We start from the raw sequence: 19,440 nt of genomic DNA, 5'->3' as shown, positions 1-19,440 counted from the left end.
TGCTAAGATAATAATTGAGAATAGATTTGAGACACAGGATCCAAACATCATCGCCTACCTTAATGCATAATCCAGTAACAATTTGCTTCAAATAAATTCAAGAGCTTTTCCTTATTGCTCAGTGACACATAAGTTGTATTAATAATTTGTTATATTTTATATATATTTATTATATTATAAAATAACATAATACTTTTAAAAAGTATGTATCAAATGCATTTAATATTTGTATACAATATAATACATGTATATGGCTTTACTTCTTAAAGGAGTTCTGTTCTTCCATTTTCAGCAGCATCAAATCATTACATATTTTCATTTATTGCTGTTGGGGTCAACGTCTCAACTCTCATTGTAAAGGAACTCTAGTGTGTACATATTACAGTTAATGACGGATTTATTATTACATCGGTCAAATATATTTAATTTCAGTGCATAATGTATCTAGATATATTAATTGTATGTGTTATATTACTGCTGTTTCGAATGCTAGCTGGTGCGATGTCAGTGACAAATACAGGAAGAAAGGAGAATATCACGCTCAAACTGGTTTGAAGATCATTGAAATCAGTCGTGCTACATCAAAGTATCGACGCGAAGTGTCCATACTGTATAATTAACCATATGGTGATATCTCTTAGTATCATCTACTACTCTGCTAATAACGCCATATCACCACCAAATCTCATGAGCTTTATTCTTATTCCTCTATCAGTCCTCCCATGTTCTGAAAAGAGATCATCAAACACAGGTTAAACTAAAACAAAATGTTTACACAGAATTTCTTACGAAGTCAATTCTAGTGGTAACCTGGTTAGATACGTGCAGCATAATACTGAAAGTGATTCTACTCAATTTCTGAGTTAGTTAGACACGATGGATAAACATGCACCCTTGCTACAAAATATACGTGAAAATAGATTTAAGAGAAAAGAGTGAATGAACTTTCACTTTCTTTGTACAATGTATTTTAAAAGCACTTCTGTTCTAGTTGTCGTTTTTTTTTCATCAGTATATTTGAAAACATATTTAAAATAATTTTCCAAAAAGAAAAAAAAATTAATAAATACATCATTTTTCTGAAATATCAGGCCTGAAAGGCTTCCCGCCTATAGCTGGTATTGGCTTTTAAGACTACCCGACCTTTACCACAAATATCATATTTGAAAGGTGTAACCCCCGTATGCAGGCGTTTGAGGGCTTTTAGTTCACCCTGCTGCGAGCAACACTTAGTACAAAAATCACGTTTGAAAGGTTTCTCCCCAGAGTGGACAGGTTCATGAACTTATAAGTGACCCCAATTCGAGTAACATTTACTGCAAACATCTCATTTGAAAGGTTTCTCGCCAACGTGGACGCGTTCATGCATTTTAAGGTTAGACGACTGCGTGAAACACTTACCACAAACATCATATTTGAAAGGTTTCTCGCCAGTGTGGACTCGTTCATGAAGTTTATGTTAGCGGACCGCGGGAAACTCTTATTATAAACGTCGCACTTGAAAGGTTTTTCGAAAGAGTGAACACGATCATGCATTTTAAGGCTAGACGACTGCGTGAAACACTTACCACAAACATGACATTTAAAAGGTTTCACGCCTGAGTGCACACGTTGATGGGCTTTTAAGGTAACAGATTCCCTGAAACACTGACCGCAAACATCACAATTAAAAGGTTTCTCGCCAGAGTGCACACGTTCATGGCTTTTAAGGCAAGACGACCGCGAGAAACACTTGCCACAAACATCACATTTAAAACGTTTGTCGCCACTGTGCAGACGTTCATGCCCTCTTAGAGTACTCAAAGCAGAGTAATTCCTACCACAAACATTACAAAGGAGTTTCGCCGGTGTGCAGGCGTTCATGTGTTTTTAAATTAGTCTTCAATGAAAAGCACTTACCACAAAATTTACAATTGAGAGGCTTCTCGCCACTATGCACGAGTTCATGTTTTTTTAAATCACCTGACAGAAAGAAACACCTGCCACAAACATCACACTTGAATCGCTTTTCCCCGGTGTGCAGACTTTCATTAGTTCTTAAACTTTTCGAGTTTGAAAAAGACATAGCAGAAACTTCGCAGTTGAAAGGTTTCTTGCTTACGTCCATAGATGAATGACTGCTCATATTTTTTGCAGTCGAGGCACATATTTTAGACAATTGTAATTCCAACTGCTTCCCATCTTCACGAGTCCTCACAGGTTTTCCCGAGGAACCCGACTTCCTAGGAATCCCGTTCTCTTCAAGAGGAAGAATGGCCAATTCTCTTGATACAGTCCTCTCGTTCGTAGCTGCAATCCTGAAGTAAATATACTATCAGTCTATAAAATAGTTACAAGTATACAATCCATTATTGAATATTGAAATCAAAACAAACCTATTTCACGAGGAGGTACATTACGATTAGAGATACATGCTCATATCTAATTTATGAGTAATGGTCCAAGTATCAAAACTGACTGAAGAATATGGACTTCACCTGTACAATAAATTTCATAAGGATTACACCACGTTAGTCAACTCTCAGTAAGCTTTCATTTTTAATGAGCCTCTCTGTCCACAGTCACGTGACTTTCCTTTATTCTTTTTCGACTCGAGCATGCTATTTTATTCGATTGTTTCGATATTCGAGATTACACATGTGCTATAACTTTTTCTATCTTTTATTCTTTTGATGTCTAAAATCTTTACCGTTATTAATTTTGTCATTTTAAAATGAGAGAAAACTGTACTGCAACATTGCAGATTTCATTTCGCAGTAAGCGTCATCATCAGAAAATCTGATTGGTATTATCTCTAACTTGGTATTTATTGTCTTGCGAACGTTAAACTAGTAATAATTCCATTCATTTTTATATGTTGAGTAGAACTACTATAAAGAGCACTACCTACTAACATTTGAAGTAAATTGGAATTATTTCTTCGCCATTTTGTCCAGTATGCAGTCTTTAGGAAGAAGTACATCAGAATCATTTACAGCGATGTCCAGCACTTTCCTCTAAACCAGCGATGTTATCAGTTCTATTACGTGCTGTTTTTCAATTCCGTTCCAGGACACCACGTGTTAAAAACCTTACCTCCCCTGATACGCCTCTCCAACCTGCAGTGTTATGCAAGACGTCATAGGGAAGTACAAATTTAATACAGTGCATTGCCCGACCTCATGCTAAAGAGTAAAGAGCATGGAAGACATCACAATATCCTCAATTACTTCAATTTTTACTTCCTAGTTTAAATATTAAAGTACAAATTTTGATTAAGAGATAATATAAATGTTCCACAGAATGTATAACTGTAACAAGTTTCTCTCTTCCACGAAACTTAACAAACTTTGGCTAAGGAGTCGCTTGAAAGAAATAATTTATTACTTTCAGTTTTAAGGACTGCAACTGCTAAATAATATTATCTCATATAGAGAATGTTACATCCAAAAATAATCGTTGAATGTGAAGGAATCGCAGCAGGTCCATGAGGAGAGAAAAATGATCTCTTGTGATATAAGAAAATGAGTTTCAACATTGTAAGTACACATTGCAATTGCAACAAACAAGCAATCAAGTAAAAGCTTAGGAAGTAACTAGCTTTCCTTTTTGTTGAGTTTGTACACAGACATTCAAAGACATCTGAAATACAATTTTATGATCATTTAAGCGAACATTTTAGCAACGGGATAACTTAGAAGCAAAGATAAAAAAAAATACAAACAAACTTTGAAACAGTATCGCTAGTCATCAATAGGTTGCACGATTATTGGGGCACTTATAAAGTGTTGGGGAAAATGATGACGCAGTCAAGCATAAATTATTATTATAACCGACAATATCAGCGGTTTCCCGCTAAACCCAATGTAGTTGCAAAATCAGCAGAGGGGGGATTAAAAATTGATTTCTATAATACGGGTATATTTGTCCAGTACGATTTACAACACCAACTATTGTCTTGGCCATTTGTTCAAAGAAGCAATAACTATGGAAGCCACACTTACACCAACAAATTTATTTTCATTATTGATTATTTGGTAAGGTATTTTTGAACGTCTGTGTGCCAGTATTCACATACCAGTATATGGTTCATGCTTCCAATGTTTCGTGACACAATATAATTCAGGTACAAATACAACATAATTTCGCCATGGATAAATATATAATAGGATGCGAAACTGCGGTCAGCACCATCTGGCGGCGGGGGGCTGAAATAAGATGATCAGCGCCAAACGTCGTGGGTGGTGAAAATTAGAACTACGTGTTGGGTACATTACCCAGAGTTCTCTATTCATCCATTCGAGATATTGCTCGAGACGAGAAGGCTGACAGAAGCTTGCTAATAAGTGAACATAAAGTGATACGTGTGTGTAGAAGCAGTGTATGTTAAACAGTGATGTTTATGGACGTTATAAAAATAGTCTTGAATGTATTGTAAAGTAATAGTAATATAATAATTTGAACTATCTAAGCAGTACTTTGCAGATTTTTCCATTGTGCTGTACACTAAATACCCAAAGAATACAATCCCAATTATCTAACCTTTTGCTTTATTTTTTGTCTCTGTCTGGTTACATTTTCATTGGGTAGTGTAAAATAGATCGTCTCTTTTATCTTCCTGTTGGCTCCGGTAAGAATTTTCAGTAGCAGACGCTGTGAGGAATAAAAATGTAAATGTTTTATTTTAAATTGGGTTAGTTATGAATATTGATGAGAATGGGAGGGAATACTTTCTGCACTTTCGTCACCAGGTGCGTTGCTAACTGCATGGAGTAATTACTCTTTTCGCCACTTGGTGCGCTGCTAGATGTAATAACGCCCCTCTCACCAACAGGTGGCAGCAAGATCAATTTCTACAACAGCGCCTCTAGTATGTGTTACGGGAAACTCAGTAAGTTTCGCATCCTATTATATATTCATCCACGATTTCGCCTAGAAAAACATTCTATATAATTTAACGAGAAGTACTCTTAATTTATAAGCAAATAGTTATAAAATCTTAAATATATATCACAAATATTGCAACCTAACAATTTTAATGGCTTATTTCTTTGTCTTTTGTAGAATATGTTATATGAATTCATTACACTTAATTTACTGCTGATTATAATTATGCATGAAGTATATCAGGCACTAATAATATAAACTGCCTCATTCATGTGATTGTGATTTCTCCTACAACTACAATACCTTAATTACTGTAAATTTTCTACATCCCTGTCTGAACACTAGTAGTCATAATAGTAGTAGTACTTGCAGTATGGAGTCATTTACAGTGAAGCATGCGGCTATGCTGTAACTTCATAATCATAAGTTGCCGTGAGATATATTGAAGAGTTACGAGAGTTAATCGATTTACAGCTAAGAGCTATACATTAGTTAATAACAACACCAACATGTTTCTTGTGTGAATGGGACAGTATGGCCAGGTCTATGTATTACAAGAGGAGACAGTGGCCGAACAGAAAGAAATAATAAATTAGAGAAAAAACGTTGCTCAACTACAATTGTATGTATTATTGTAGTAGAGTAGTATATCTGGTGTTATGGAAGTGAAAGACTGATGACCTTAACTACACCACAATGCATGAACGAATGAACAGATGAACGAACGAATAAACAAAGAATCAAACAAAGGAATAAATAAATAAATACATACATAAATAAATAAATAAATAAAACCATCAATCAATCAATGAGTAAATAAATAAATAAGTAAATAAATAAATACATAAATAAATACATAGACAAATAAATAAATCAATCAATCAATCACAGAGTAAATAAATAAATAAATAAATAAGTAAATAAATAAATACAGAAATAAATGCATAACTAAATAAAACCATCAATCAATCAATGAGTAAATAAATAAATAAATACATAAATAAACACATAAATAAATAAGTAAATAAATAAATAAAACCATCAATCTATCAATGAGTAAATAAATAAATAAATAAATACATAAATAAAAACATAAATAAAGAAATAAATAAATAAATCCATCAATTAATGAGTAACTAAATAAATAAATAAAGAAATAAATCTATCAATCAATCAATGAGGAAATAAATAAAAACATAAATAAATAAATAAATAAATAAATCCATCAATCAATGAATGAGTAAATAAATAAACCAATCAATCAATCAGTGAGTAAATAGACAAACAAGTAAATAATTAAATAAAAGAGGCAAATTAATTTTACACAGTGACATTGCAACCATGATTAACACTTTGCAGAAACACGCTTGGAATGGACTTATAATATTACCGTAATATATAATTTCCTACGGAATTATTAAGAATTCAATTACAAACAACTGTACAAATTAAGTTGGAGAGTTTCGAGACCTTGAGCTGCAATATGACTATAAAGGCCCACTTCTTGCATGTCCATCTATTTTTTTTTTTCCTGAAAATCTACGCATTTTGAGTGAAGAACATGAAGTTTTAACAGTACATTATGGTAACCAGATACCAAGGGAAGTGCAGTGCGAATGTGATGACTGATTATTGCTGGATGATTCAGACAGACAGTTCTTCTGAAGCTGCTTCTGGGGCGTGTTTCACTAAGTTTACAAGCTTTGTAAATTGTAAACTTTGCTTGTAAATTGTAAACTTCTGTTTCACAATCTTTGTTTATAATGTTGAACTTTACAAAGGAAATCAAATCTTTACAAATTAAATTTTACTCACTTTACAATTATTCTGTTTCACAATGAAGGGTAATTTTACAAACGTGTAAACTTTACTTGTAAAATTAGCATATTTTCTACAATACCTCTGAGATGTGTAAAGTATAATATTGCAACAAATTATGCATAAATACAATAAAGAAATACTTATTAAATTAATTTTTGAGTAAATGGATAATATTAAGAATTAAACTAAGGCAAGTTTGATGTTATTAAAGAATTCTAATGACTCAGACGAAGATACTGAATTTAGGCCTAATCAAAAGATGACGTATACGTAAATTTTTCCGGCCAAGAATTAATAACACGTTCGTATCATTGTATGAATTTAATCAAAAGTTTGGAATGAGTCCAGCGCTATACTTCAGAATACCGCGTAAGTACGTATTTATATACGAAGACTGTATTTAATAAATAATCGCACTTAAAAAAGAAGTTCTCTGCACCAAAAATAAATAATACAATAATGCAATAACGACATTACCTACGCGGTTTTCTGAAGTCGTTTCGAGTCCCGTTTCGCTGGAATTGCTTCTACAACATATGGGACATCATATCCAACATCCAAAAGGGAAAAGTGAGCAATAAAACATAATAGTTAAAATATAATTACAACAAATAAAAAAAATTCTATAATAATTATAACGAAAAATTAATTCTCTTGCTATAATTATTAATACACAAATTCATAATCTCAAGAGAATTAAACCAAAAGAAATTAAATCGGGACGACAAGACCCTATAGAATTTATATATATTATTTGAATGTTTTGTTTGATTATTTCAATCCTGAGCATTAGCAGATAAGTACAGAATTTCTAAGATATCAGTGTGCAAAAGTGTCCACAGGGTAGTTGATGTTGTTAAGAGTTAAATTCGGGGCAGGGTTTTGATCACCGAAATGTTATTTACTATAGCACAGAATTTTTATGGTGCTGCTGGGATCACTAATGTTTGTGAGGTTATGGATGCAACATTAATAAATATGGATGGATCAGCACAAAAAATGAACCTGATTTTGTAGTTAGACATCATAATTATTTTATCAATTGCATATTTGTACGTGAAATAAATCTGTTATTTACTTATATGACTGAATTTGGTGCTAACTTTGGTCATTTACGTAATAGACGTATTGGTATACTCGACCAATCTCATCACATGAAATTCCACTGTCGCCAATATATAACAATCTAAATACTTTTAATTTTCTTTAACAATACTTCATATTTTCTGATGGTGAAATATGAATCAGCAAGCTTAGAATAATCTATTTTAGTACAAAATATAAACATATGTATCGATAGTAGTAAAAATACAGCGACTTTAGCTATGCTCCTTAGCGATTTTTGTAAACTGTCGTTGGCGATGTTATGTAACCAGTAATGCATATTTGTAAATTTCTTTAGCTGATTTTGTAAAGTTCGTCAAACTTTACAAACTAATAAGGTAGCACTGTGAAATACAAGTTTAAAGCATTTGTAATCTTTTCCTTGTTATTTGTAAATTGTTAATTTGCAATTTGTAAGGATTGTGAAAAGGGCCCCTGGACAGTCAAATTAAAAGACATTTCAAACACAATGAACTCTCTGCGTGAAGACTCGCCCATCACACTCACCTTTCCATCAAAACCTCGTTGTCCTCTGCTGTCAATTCTATTCGTGGCTCCTCATTCACTGTGTCCGAGTCAGTCTGCTCTTCCTAGAAATACACAGCAAATAAAACAAAAAATAGCACAATTTACATTAAGAAAAGCGCATCGAATTTAGATGCCACAGAACGGCTTTTAAATCATATCAGGCCAAGTAGAATTTTAGTTAATAGAATACAATTCTTGGGGCAAATTTTTCTTAGATCTGCGTTCTAGAACCTTTTTCAACATGTGGCACAGAAAGGTGTAATATAAAATCGTGCATCACAGTCATATAATCTAAAGCTCATTTCCCCAAGCAGAAGAGGAATTTTGAAGGTTTTAGAAGGGAATGAGTACCGGTACTATAAAATACAAATAAATGAGATAAATGTATATGCATTAGTATATAAAATAAAATATTTTAAATTTTATATGACTTATTTTTAGTCAACATATGGAGGAATGATAATATGATGAATGGTGAAAAGGTGCATGGTGCAAAAATGTTGAGGACAGAAACAATATACTTATTATTCACAAACTAAACTAACATAACTTTTGTATTTTTTTTAAGTTTATGATAGAAATGCAAAATTTAATGCCAGAAAATTATTCCAATGCAATATCAGTGCCAAACTTACCATTTTATGAATGTTTTCTTAATTTTATATTTAGAAGATACGAGAAGATACAATATTATTATGTGTTTTGATAAGATATCTTATGCAGGAAACATTTCATTTCATAGAAACAAGTAAAATACGATAGATTTTAAAGTTGGCTGTTCACTAGTTTGGCCATCCTAGATGCGCATCTGTCATTCTCTTCTCTGTTGGTTGCACACCCACACTTTGTTCACTGAATGTTGGCTTGTGCCATATTTGATATTCTGTAGCACACCAATGGACCATTTGAGAATTCACAGCCACTCTGGTGGAAAATGTCTGTTATAGAGTAACTATTTAACTACTTATAATAGAAGAAATTTTCTATGAACCAATAATTCAATAATTTCTAGTCACGAATTTGGTGGATTTTGCTCCATAATTTCTGCCAGGCAAAACCATAAAGAATACAATTATATTAAAGCTCCAGTACACAAAGATTCCTTTGCTATGGCAATACTGATTATTATATCGTAGAGAAAAAATTGGTTAGAATAATTCGTTGAACAATTTTGTGAACTTCATACCTTTCCCGAGAATTTTAACTAAGTTGTAGTCTAGTCATAAGAAGTAAAGGAAATTCAAATACAATGTTATTTCTAATGATTTTAGAATTGGCAAAATGAAGTTTCAAAATTTACGTTTCTCTACCTGTACTAAAATTAATTACAGTTCACTGACAGAATAAGAGTAAATAAAATATACAACAGTTTCATGTATGCTGTATCTACATGTATATATCACAACATTTTGCAAAATTTAGAACCTATTCTGCAATCCACTCAAAATCAGCTATATAATTTATCGTAAACTTACAAAATATCTTCTCTCTATGCGTAAGATAATATTCTACAAAAGATACATTGCAACTACGTAAATACATAAAAAGAAAAGATGAAAAAATGAAGTCACGAGATAATGTATGTACATACAACTAAAGCAAAATCTTTTACTTGGAAAGGGTAAAATGTATTAAGAATTTTAGACAACGACACAGAGTACACAAAAAGCAGTGTCCTCAAATACCATAGATTATGCAACAAGCAATTACGTTTTCATAACTAAAACAAACCGAGATACTACTCCAGAATTATTTCCCTGCAATATGACATATCTCGTAACACTAAATTGTGATAAGTGTTTTTCTGTCTCTATCGTAAAGTAAAAGGCACTGCAAACACTGTTGTAAAGAGGTAGCGGATCTGACAATCAAAACACAAGAAGAACAGAGTGCATTCCTTGTGCTGCACTCACCTCAGGTTCACGTTTCACTACAGGAAAGGAAATTGCCACTGGATCTTCAACTTTTATCTCAGAAGTGAGTTCATGACTCTGGTTCACATATTCCTGCTTTGAACCAGTCACAAGCTGATCCAAGAAAGTCCGGTCCTGCAGTACCAAGAGACATCTTGAGCAATTTATTATATGGTGTTAGCACAGTTTAGTATATACAGTTGCGAAGCATATATAGATAGTTGCTGACCACCAGGATCGCTACTATCATCTCAGTACAACCCCTTTGCCGAGCAGACGATAATGTATGTTCGGGTTTTCTATTTCAGTGTATGGAGCTCAGTGAAATATTATATTATAACTTTATTGCGTATCATTGCTAAGTTTTATTTAGTGTAATGTGTCCATAAGTTCCGTTTACTTCTTATTGCATAATTTGATGCAGAAATAACTACAAAACTGTGCTATTTTAATGTGAAGAGAATTTTACATGTGAACATAATCTATTCACCTCAACATTTCAAGTTTAGAATGGAAGCTATTTTGAGGTTTAATAAAAAAGTATTTATATTGTGATTTTAATTTAGCACATCTACCTTCCTTAATTGCAGACAGAAAATTTTACCATACCTCGCCTATGAAATTAGTGTACTACGTACGATTACGTTACTTCATCTCTTAGGAAGTAGATAAATACAATAATTCAGTACGTACTCGATTGTAGTATTAAAATAGAGACAAAATGAATGTGCGGCGTATCATATAAGACATTATGCTTAATTATAATATATAATTGCGAATATAGGAATATAAATAATAACATACAATTTCCATATGACATAACATCACAGTCTAATATATATAGTCACGAAGCTTGAGTTTTAAGGGTGCTAGGAACAATAGACTGTGACGGTACTATTTTGCATTGCCGGTAATGAGGCGATACAAGCGACCCTAGTGGTGAGCAACTACCTAATCTTTGCATATTTACTACGTATTAAGCTTCGCGACTGTATATACTAGACTGTGATAACATAGGCCAATATATGTAAAGGCAGGGCATTGGAGACTTTGTAAATCTAGTTGCTCTAGTAATAGCGCTGTAAGCTTTCCGTATTTCAATATAGTCCAAGTGTCCGAAGGAAAAATATGGCGGCACTCATATAGCGGTAGAACTAGCGCTGAGGTAGTTCCTGCGATTTCAGAAGTGAAAATCGTTGAATTTATAGGAGATTTTTTGAGGAGGTGCAGGTGATCGTATAAGCAAGGCTTAATAAAAGCCAAAACTAACCAAACCTAACCTGTTCCAGATCAGTATATGCAAGGAGTATGAGTACAAACGAACTACTTCTGCGCTAGTTTAGCCTACTAACATTGTACATTAATCAGACTTCAGATTGGAGTACCGTAAGTAACGAATAAATAGAACTGAAATAGACAAAAATTGCATTTACAAGTTATTAAACGTAACTTAATGCTTAATTATAATGTATAAATGTGAATACTGAAATATTGGTACAGTAAACATAACCTTTAATTGCAACATATCAAAATATCCGTGCGGTGCAACTGAAAATTATTGAATCGAGCTTAATGAATGTACAAGAATTTCGCAATATTTAACTCGCAAGTGAATTATGTCTCAAGTGTCTCATAATCATTGTTTTAAATTTATTTATGCTATTACACTATATTTTAGAGAAATATATGTTGCTTTTTATGCATTCCAAGTAATTTATATGGTTGAAACAAAGAAAATATTCTCAAACACCCTTACCCTCCTTTTCTATGTTTGACTTATCACTTGAAAGCGAAAAAATATTTATTGTCATAAAGAGAATAAAATGAAAATGAATTCGTGACCTTAAGCATAATATCAAATACCTACATTGCGGGAATGTGTAGCTTGGCAAACATTATGAATAAGGTGTAATCTGTAACGTCGTTTTTAAATTTGAAATATAAAACCAGATAACATTTCAACATTAGACTTCGCTACAACATAATAAATAACAAATATATTGTCATCAAATTTCTTCTATCCCTATCATACACTAAAAAGCACTCCAAGTAATGTTATAAAGAGATAGTGTCTGTCATAATCAAAATACAAAATAAGCATTCGAAAAACACAACGCATCCTTGCGTTCCACTCACCTCTGGTTCATTTTTCAACACTGGGAATGAAATTGGCATTGGATCTTTATCAACTTTCACCTCTTGAGTGAGAGCATGTCCCTGGTCCAAATATTCTTCGGAGTAATAAGACATCTTACGTAAACTTATGTATAACAATCATTTAACTGTTGCATCTTTCCAACAGTGTTGCCAACACATGAAATGTGTCCCCGTCAGTATAACATCTGGAAATCCGTCAGAATCCGTCAAAATTAAAAAAAATAATAATATTAATAATAATAATAATAATAATAATAATAATAATAATAATAATACCCAATATACATACAAGCAACTTTAACACAACATACTTACTAATTCTTGATTAAAATAATTATTCGTCAACATTGACTTGGTTACGAGCAAATTTGAAACAGGACATTCTTAAACATAGTACGGAACAGGCAGGACTCTTCAAATAAAAAGTAAAATCTCCCAAAAATGAAACAATTAAAAATGACAGCAGCAAAAAATGTCAAAAGACGATGAAAATCGTTATTCCCGCCAGAAAATCCGTCACCCGTCAAAGCCATTTTTTTCCCGTCCACTACGTTGAAATTCCGTCAATTTCGACGGAATTTCCGTCCAGTTGGCAACACTGCTTTCCAATTATCGTTATGATTCAAAGAGTTTGTAATAATTACAAACTCTTTGTTATGATTCAAGAAAGTTTGGGCCAGAGTTGCCAACACCAGTTAGCAGAAATACACTAAACGCTTATAAAAACACTAAATATAGCATTAAGCGCACTGGATTTTTAGATGTATATTATATATTTAAAATAGGGCGAATTCGGCTATTTCTTTGAAAGGGTTCATATCTGAAGGATCTTTATAAACGACTCAAAAACTTCACACCAATATCCTTTAGATTTACATTGTATTGTATTGTGTATTTCCCTGAAGCACCGGATATCGATATATGAGCGCGTAGCAAATGTATAGTGCCCGGAATCGTATTTTGCTCAAGATGTGTTATTTCAAAGTGTATGGAAACGTGTGCAAGAAGTAGCGAGTGGTCATTAGCGATTGCAAAAATGTTATCTACAAGTAATGCTACCCAGAACATAGGTAAAACATTCAGTAACCGCACAGTCACATGCGCACCTAGCCAGCGCCATCTTTCGAGTGCATCCCAAAGATCATATCGAGACAAACGTTAGGTTGGTGACAGTGCTCAGTTTCCAAAGAGAATAGCCTTAGAAGACAAATCGACTCCACGATTCGACAGTACAAAGAACACAAAAGATCATTCATGCCTGGACCTACCGACGCTAATGGCGCCCACACTGGTAGAAAAAAACAACTAGACGAAGACAGGAAGTAGAAATGCAACAAATGCAAAGAAACACTAGAAAATGAGAACGTATTTGGATGTGAAGGCGGCTGCAACGGCTGGTTCCACGCTAAATGCACTGCAATGACACAAGGCGACATGAAAGCTATAGAAAAACCTTCAACGTGTCTTATGTGGATCTGCGAACTATCTCGCAATGAGAAAGGGATACTAGAAGAACTCGTAAGATCCGTAAAGACACTTACGATCCAATTTGAAAATCTCAGGGGAGAAATGAGAGAGACGGTATCAGAAGGAGTTAAAGAGGCTCTAAATCATGTAACAGAGAGCACAATACGAGGCAGGGAGGGAAACCTAAAGGAAATTATCAAAATGACGGTGGCCGAAGAAATAAGAAAGACGGATCCCAGAATAGGGAGACAAAGTTCGACGGGCATCTCCCAAGTGGAGCGTAACCGAGAGGACCAAAAAGAGCCAGCTTCAACATCGGAGCCATCGGCAACATATCACAACACCAAGCAGAGCCAGGAGATCACAACCACAAGACATGAGGAAACTCCAATGCCCCAAAACGAAATACTACCCATGTCAAACAACGATACAAGTACCGAAAACGCCACAGATACGACAGATCAACACACCGTAAACATATGTAATACATACACAGAGGCGGTGAAAAGAAACGGAGTAAACAGTTTAAAAATAAAGACCCCAACTATCGTAGGCACAAAACAGATCAACACCGAAAAAGGAGCGGAGAAAACCGAAAACGAACTACAAGGCGGGACTCGTAGAGCGTGGCTATATATCGGAAGACTACACCAGACTACAACACAAGAGAAAATCAAGAGACACCTGACCAAGCTGAATATAACGAACATAGTGGAATGCGAGGAGCTACAAACAAAAGGAACACTTAAAGCCTACAAGGTAGGCATACCCCTCAACGACTTATCAAAAATCGACGCCCCAGAGTGTTGGCCAGAGGGAGTTATAGTTAGACGATACCGATTCTTTCGCCCCCAAAGAACCGGCGCAAGACTCGAAGATTAACTTCCTCCTACGGAACGTAGAAGGGCTGAAGAGCATTCTAGAGCTAGCCCCAAACGAGCTTCTAGCAAAACGAGACGTACTTATTGTTACCGAGACTTTTATGACTGACAACATAGACATCCCTGGATTCTACGCAACGCACGTCAACGCAACACAAGGACCGAGAGGAAGACCTATACGGGGAATCTCCTGTTACTACAAACCGTCAATCGGGAAAATACTAAACACATACCAAGACCAGGACACGATAGTAATCAATTCTGAAAACCTAACCCTGATTGGTCACTATTTCGAACCCCGAACTCCAATAGAAGACATCATATCGACAATCATGACGGCATTGGCTCAAGCGAACCCAGGTCGCAACATAATAGTTGCAGGAGATATGAACTGCAGGATAGACCTCGCCGACCACAGAAGCGACGAATTACTAAATCTGATGAAAGAGGAAGGATTCAAGCTCCTTAACAAAAGAGACAACAAAACATGTTTCGCGCACAATGGCAGCAGTACCATAGACCTCATTTTCTACAAAGGCCCTGAACTCAACCTTACAGAACACAGGGTGTGTTACAACACAGCAGGAACACCGCTAAAAAAGCACTGCCCAATAATAGCAAGCTTCTCTATTCACGGTCAGACAAAGCCTACAAACCATCCCATTCCGGAGACCCCTCTTCAAGGAAACTAGACGAGAACGCGATTAATAGAAACACGGATAAACTCGACGAAATTAACAAACTGATAAAAGAACACAACCTAGACGCTGCCGCAATAACCCTAGAAGAGCTGATCAAAGATGCCACCGTGCCCAGGTCAAAAAGAAGAGCCCAAAAGTGGTTCGACGGGGAATGCTACCATGAGAGGAGAAAAGTATTAGAGAAGTTGCACATCGCAAAAACCACAGATAACCAAGTGGCTCTAAGAACCTACTGCGAATCCAGAAGAAAATACAAAACCCTACTGAAACAGAAACGGAAGGACTTCATCGAATCCGAAGCAGTTAGGATGGTGGAGGAAGCCAAGAGAGACCCCCACGTGGCTTTGAAGCCCAGAAAATCTCAAACCATAGGACAAATAGACATGACCACCTGGGAGGAGCACTTCGCTAACATACTTAATCAAGGGAAGAACGCAGCTGCATACACAACGAAGACTATAGACAGAGACCATACTAACACACACCCTTTTACAACAGACGAAGTACAGGACACCATAAGGAACCTAAAGAACAACAAGGCGGCCGGCCCGGACGGGATCTTCAACGAGCACATCAAAACTTCAGCCAATCTACTTCTCCAAGTCATCACAGATCTCTTAAACCTCTGCCTAAGAATGAGCAACATACCAACTGGATGGAGATCGTCGACTTGAAGGTGCTACACAAAGGAAAAGGCGATCCAGGCGACCCGAACCAATACAGAGGAATAGCCTTGGAAAACAACATTTTCAAAATCCTGACCAAACTAATAACAAAACGTCTCACAAGAGAAACAGACCACAAAATTCCTGACGAACAATTCGGTTTCAGAGCAGGACGAAACACACTACAAGCAGTTCGAAACCTGATCGGAGACATAGAAGATGCTCTAAGATTTCCCCGTGGCAAATTCCACACGGTCTCTATTGACTAAACCAAAGCCTTTGACACACTCAATAGGAACATCTCATCAAAACTTGAGGCAATGACAGGAGAGAATAAAGAACTAATAACACTGATTCAGATTATACTAAGGAATAACACGGTCCGAGTCTCTGACAACATCAGCATATCAGAAGAAATTACCCAGACCAACGGAGTGTTGCAGGGAGATCCACTCAGTCCCCTGTTGTTCAACATTGCCACATATGATTCAGTCAGCAGAATACGACAGGAAGCGGAGGAAGTGAAAATATACATCTATGCCGACGACATGGTCATTGGATCACATGACGCAAACGAGCTGCAAAAAGCAACTAAGGCACTGGAGAAATGGGCTGAGGAAAACGAACTACAGATCAACCTAGAGAAAACCGTGCAGATGACTTTCCGAAAAGGCGGACGAATATCAACTAATGACAGAATGCTGCAGAAGAACGAACCTATACACATGACAAATTCATTCAAATATCTCGGCATGACCCTACAGACAACAATGACGTCTTTCAGAATCCACGTCAAATCCAGAGCGGCAGCAGCTACAAAGGCTACATACGATATCAGATCACTGAGTAGACTCTCCCTAAGTTCAGCTATGGCACTCTTCAGAACGAAAATAGTCCCCATCCTCACCTACGGGATCGAGTTAATATGGGAAAAACTGAATAAGACCGACCTTCGTACCTTAGAAGCAGTGAAAGCACGATTCCTGAAAGCCGCACTGGGTGTGTCTAAATACACACGCTCCAGACTAGTCTACGAGCTCGCAAAAGAGACATTTCTGATAGAAGACCTGCGTCTAGAGTTCTCCCTGCCTGCCACAAACTGTTGGGCAAAATTATTGGAAGAAAGGGAAGAGAAACGAAATGAGATATGGCTGGAGTTCTACTCAACGGAAGCAATAGTAAACCGATCATGGACGGACACGGATCAAGAACTTCGCCACTTTGTCATCTCCATGGCAGTACATGGCTACCACCACAAGCTCTGTAAATCAAACATTTACCACGATCGCAATCCAGAGTGTATATGTGAACTGTGCGACCTAACCTGCGATCGATACCACATCCAACGAGCACAGAATACATAGAGTAGACACTAGCATCTTAATACCATTTGACGGAGTGAAGCCGGTTTGATGGACCTGACGCCATCTTGTTGCTACCAAAACATTGCAAAATAGCTATTACGTTATAGAAGATCTTATGATAATAGGAATTCCATATGTCCCTAATTTCCTGGAGGATAATAATGCAACTTGCTTCTTAACGCAAATTATCATTCTCTTCCTTTTGCCAGTATTTCGTATAGCTGTCCCGATTTTGTTTAGAGAAAAAGTGGAATACTCTTAACCATATATCTGATAGGCTCTTCGTTTATAGTAGGCCTATATAATTAGATTATAACGGCGAACAAAAGTGAAGTTTTATTACCAAGTGGGTCAAGTTAGATCACGACAGAGTTAATGAAGCTACTTTTGTACGAGTTTCCGGATAGGTCCTAGCTTACCAGTGTTAAAAGTGCGTACATATAATTTTCTTTTTCAGAGACTGTTAGGATTATAATCTTGAAAAAAATATAAGTTGTGTGATGTACCTTTTTGATTGCTTTAAGACAGCAGCTGTTAGCAACCTCATTATCATCTGATTTCGTGATTATAAAAATTAATTACAATAATATTAATACACTAGTTCTTTTTCTTCATCAAACGAATACGTGCATTTGGTTGAAGAGAAACCTCGGTACACCCATTTTCTATAGCATGCAACACAAACTTCCAACTTGGGTTGTTAGGTTTGTTTCGCTCGTAAATGCTAAGTCTGCAAGGTGTAAGTCTGATTTAGTGATTATAAAAATTAATTAAATAATATCAATGCACTAATCCTTTCTCTTAATCAAACTAATACGTGAAAAATATGAATCTAACCGACTAACCTAGGCTAAATCATTCATTATCTACCGGTAATAAGTACATTTCACACATGCATATTTACCTGTGAAAAGTTATTCCAGAATTTTTTTTGAAAACCTGTTTGTGCAGCCATACGCAGCACATGTAGGCATATTTAAATTAGTTCATTTATTAATTAAAACAACGATGCAACATTACAATCAACTGCCCATGTGCTAACCGGGAGCCCAATGTTTTGGTAGCATCATAATGGCGACTGTCCACAAAATCGGCTTCACCTTCAAGCTGTTCATGTCTACTCTATGCATTCTGTGCTCATTGACCACATCACCCAGTGCAAGAAGCTTGACAAACCAATAATCGAATACAGCAAGAACTAAAGTGGAATCCACTAACACACTCCTGCACAGTTTGTGCGCATTTCATATTTCAATATCCTTTAGATTTCCCACTGCAAAAACCACCCTGTTGGCGACACTGGTCACGGCTGACAAGAGCCGTAATAAAGTATTTTCAAGGCGGCCGTGTTCAGACAGATTTTCTAGATTCAGAATGGCTGTAATTTCATGTTTTACTTCTCTTTGCAATTATTATTTTTTGGATGATTATTTTTCTTCTAATATTGTTTTTTAATATTAATTAATAGTAACAGCTGATAATAGCTTATCGGTAAAATCCAAGAGTCAGTAACTGTTTTTTTCACACGTAGGGGTAGTAGGCTTGCAAACTGCCCCGTTTTTTCCTGGAGAGTCCAAGATTTTGACCATTGCGTCCAACGTCCCGACATAATTTGCACATGCATCAAAATGTCCTCATTTCAGGGCATATTAGCCGTGACAGCTGATTTTCGTTCCTATCATATTGTTGGATTTAGTCTGGATTGGAAGTTTTTTCCTTACAGTCTCATACAGACATGCTTGCAATATGTGACGAAATGGAGAAACGACTCTGGTTCTAGTACGCATGTACTGTATCATTGTTCGGAATGCAGCTTGTTTGTGTTGTGTTGGGTGGTTGGATGTGTTGTGTATGTGTGTTGTTGTTGTCGGTTTTCTATATACTTTGAATGTGTGTTTGTTGTCTACTTTTGTTATTGTGATGTCTAGAAAATTTATGGATTTGTTGTTTTCAGTTTCTAATGTGTAGTGTAG

At 35.6% G+C, this 19,440-nt stretch overlaps 1 protein-coding gene across 2 annotated transcripts; it reads right to left on the bottom strand.

Moving 5' to 3' along the window:
* Positions 1–159: 159 nt before the first annotated feature.
* Positions 160–18,729, bottom strand: LOC138691634 (zinc finger protein 587B-like). 2 transcript variants are annotated; one of them, XR_011329931.1, is made up of 7 exons: positions 18,686–18,729; positions 12,705–12,801; positions 12,369–12,574; positions 10,233–10,367; positions 8,299–8,381; positions 1,402–2,297; positions 160–727 (listed from the first exon to the last, which is right to left on the bottom strand). XR_011329931.1 is itself a non-coding variant. In XM_069813805.1 (6 exons), the coding sequence occupies exons 3-6, from the start codon at positions 12,480–12,482 to the stop codon at positions 1,829–1,831; spliced, it is 801 nt and encodes a 266-aa protein (XP_069669906.1). In that variant the 5' UTR covers positions 12,483–12,574; positions 12,705–12,801; positions 18,686–18,729; the 3' UTR covers positions 160–1,828. The 2 variants fall into 2 exon arrangements, 1 of the variants encoding a protein (XP_069669906.1); XM_069813805.1 differs by having other exon boundaries at positions 160–2,297.
* Between the last annotated feature and the right edge of the window lie 711 nt (positions 18,730–19,440).

This window comes from Periplaneta americana, chromosome 16 (genome assembly GCF_040183065.1).
Source record: "Periplaneta americana isolate PAMFEO1 chromosome 16, P.americana_PAMFEO1_priV1, whole genome shotgun sequence".
NCBI lineage: Eukaryota > Metazoa > Arthropoda > Insecta > Blattodea > Blattidae > Periplaneta > Periplaneta americana.
The sequence above is the reverse complement of the archived record's forward strand: the minus strand, read 5'-3'. Positions and strand labels throughout refer to the sequence as shown.

Bases quoted from the DNA above. Each gene is read 5' to 3' on its own strand.
- LOC138691634 (XM_069813805.1), bottom strand. From the start codon at position 12,482: ATGTCTTATTACTCCGAAGAATATTTGGACCAGGGACATGCTCTCACT. The intron at 10,368-12,368 runs GTGAGTGGAACG...TTGGTACTGCAG, and splicing joins TGTTGAAAAATGAACCAGAG to GACCGGACTTTCTTGGATCA. The intron at 8,382-10,232 runs GTGAGTGCAGCA...GTGTATTTCTAG, and splicing joins TAGTGAAACGTGAACCTGAG to GAAGAGCAGACTGACTCGGA.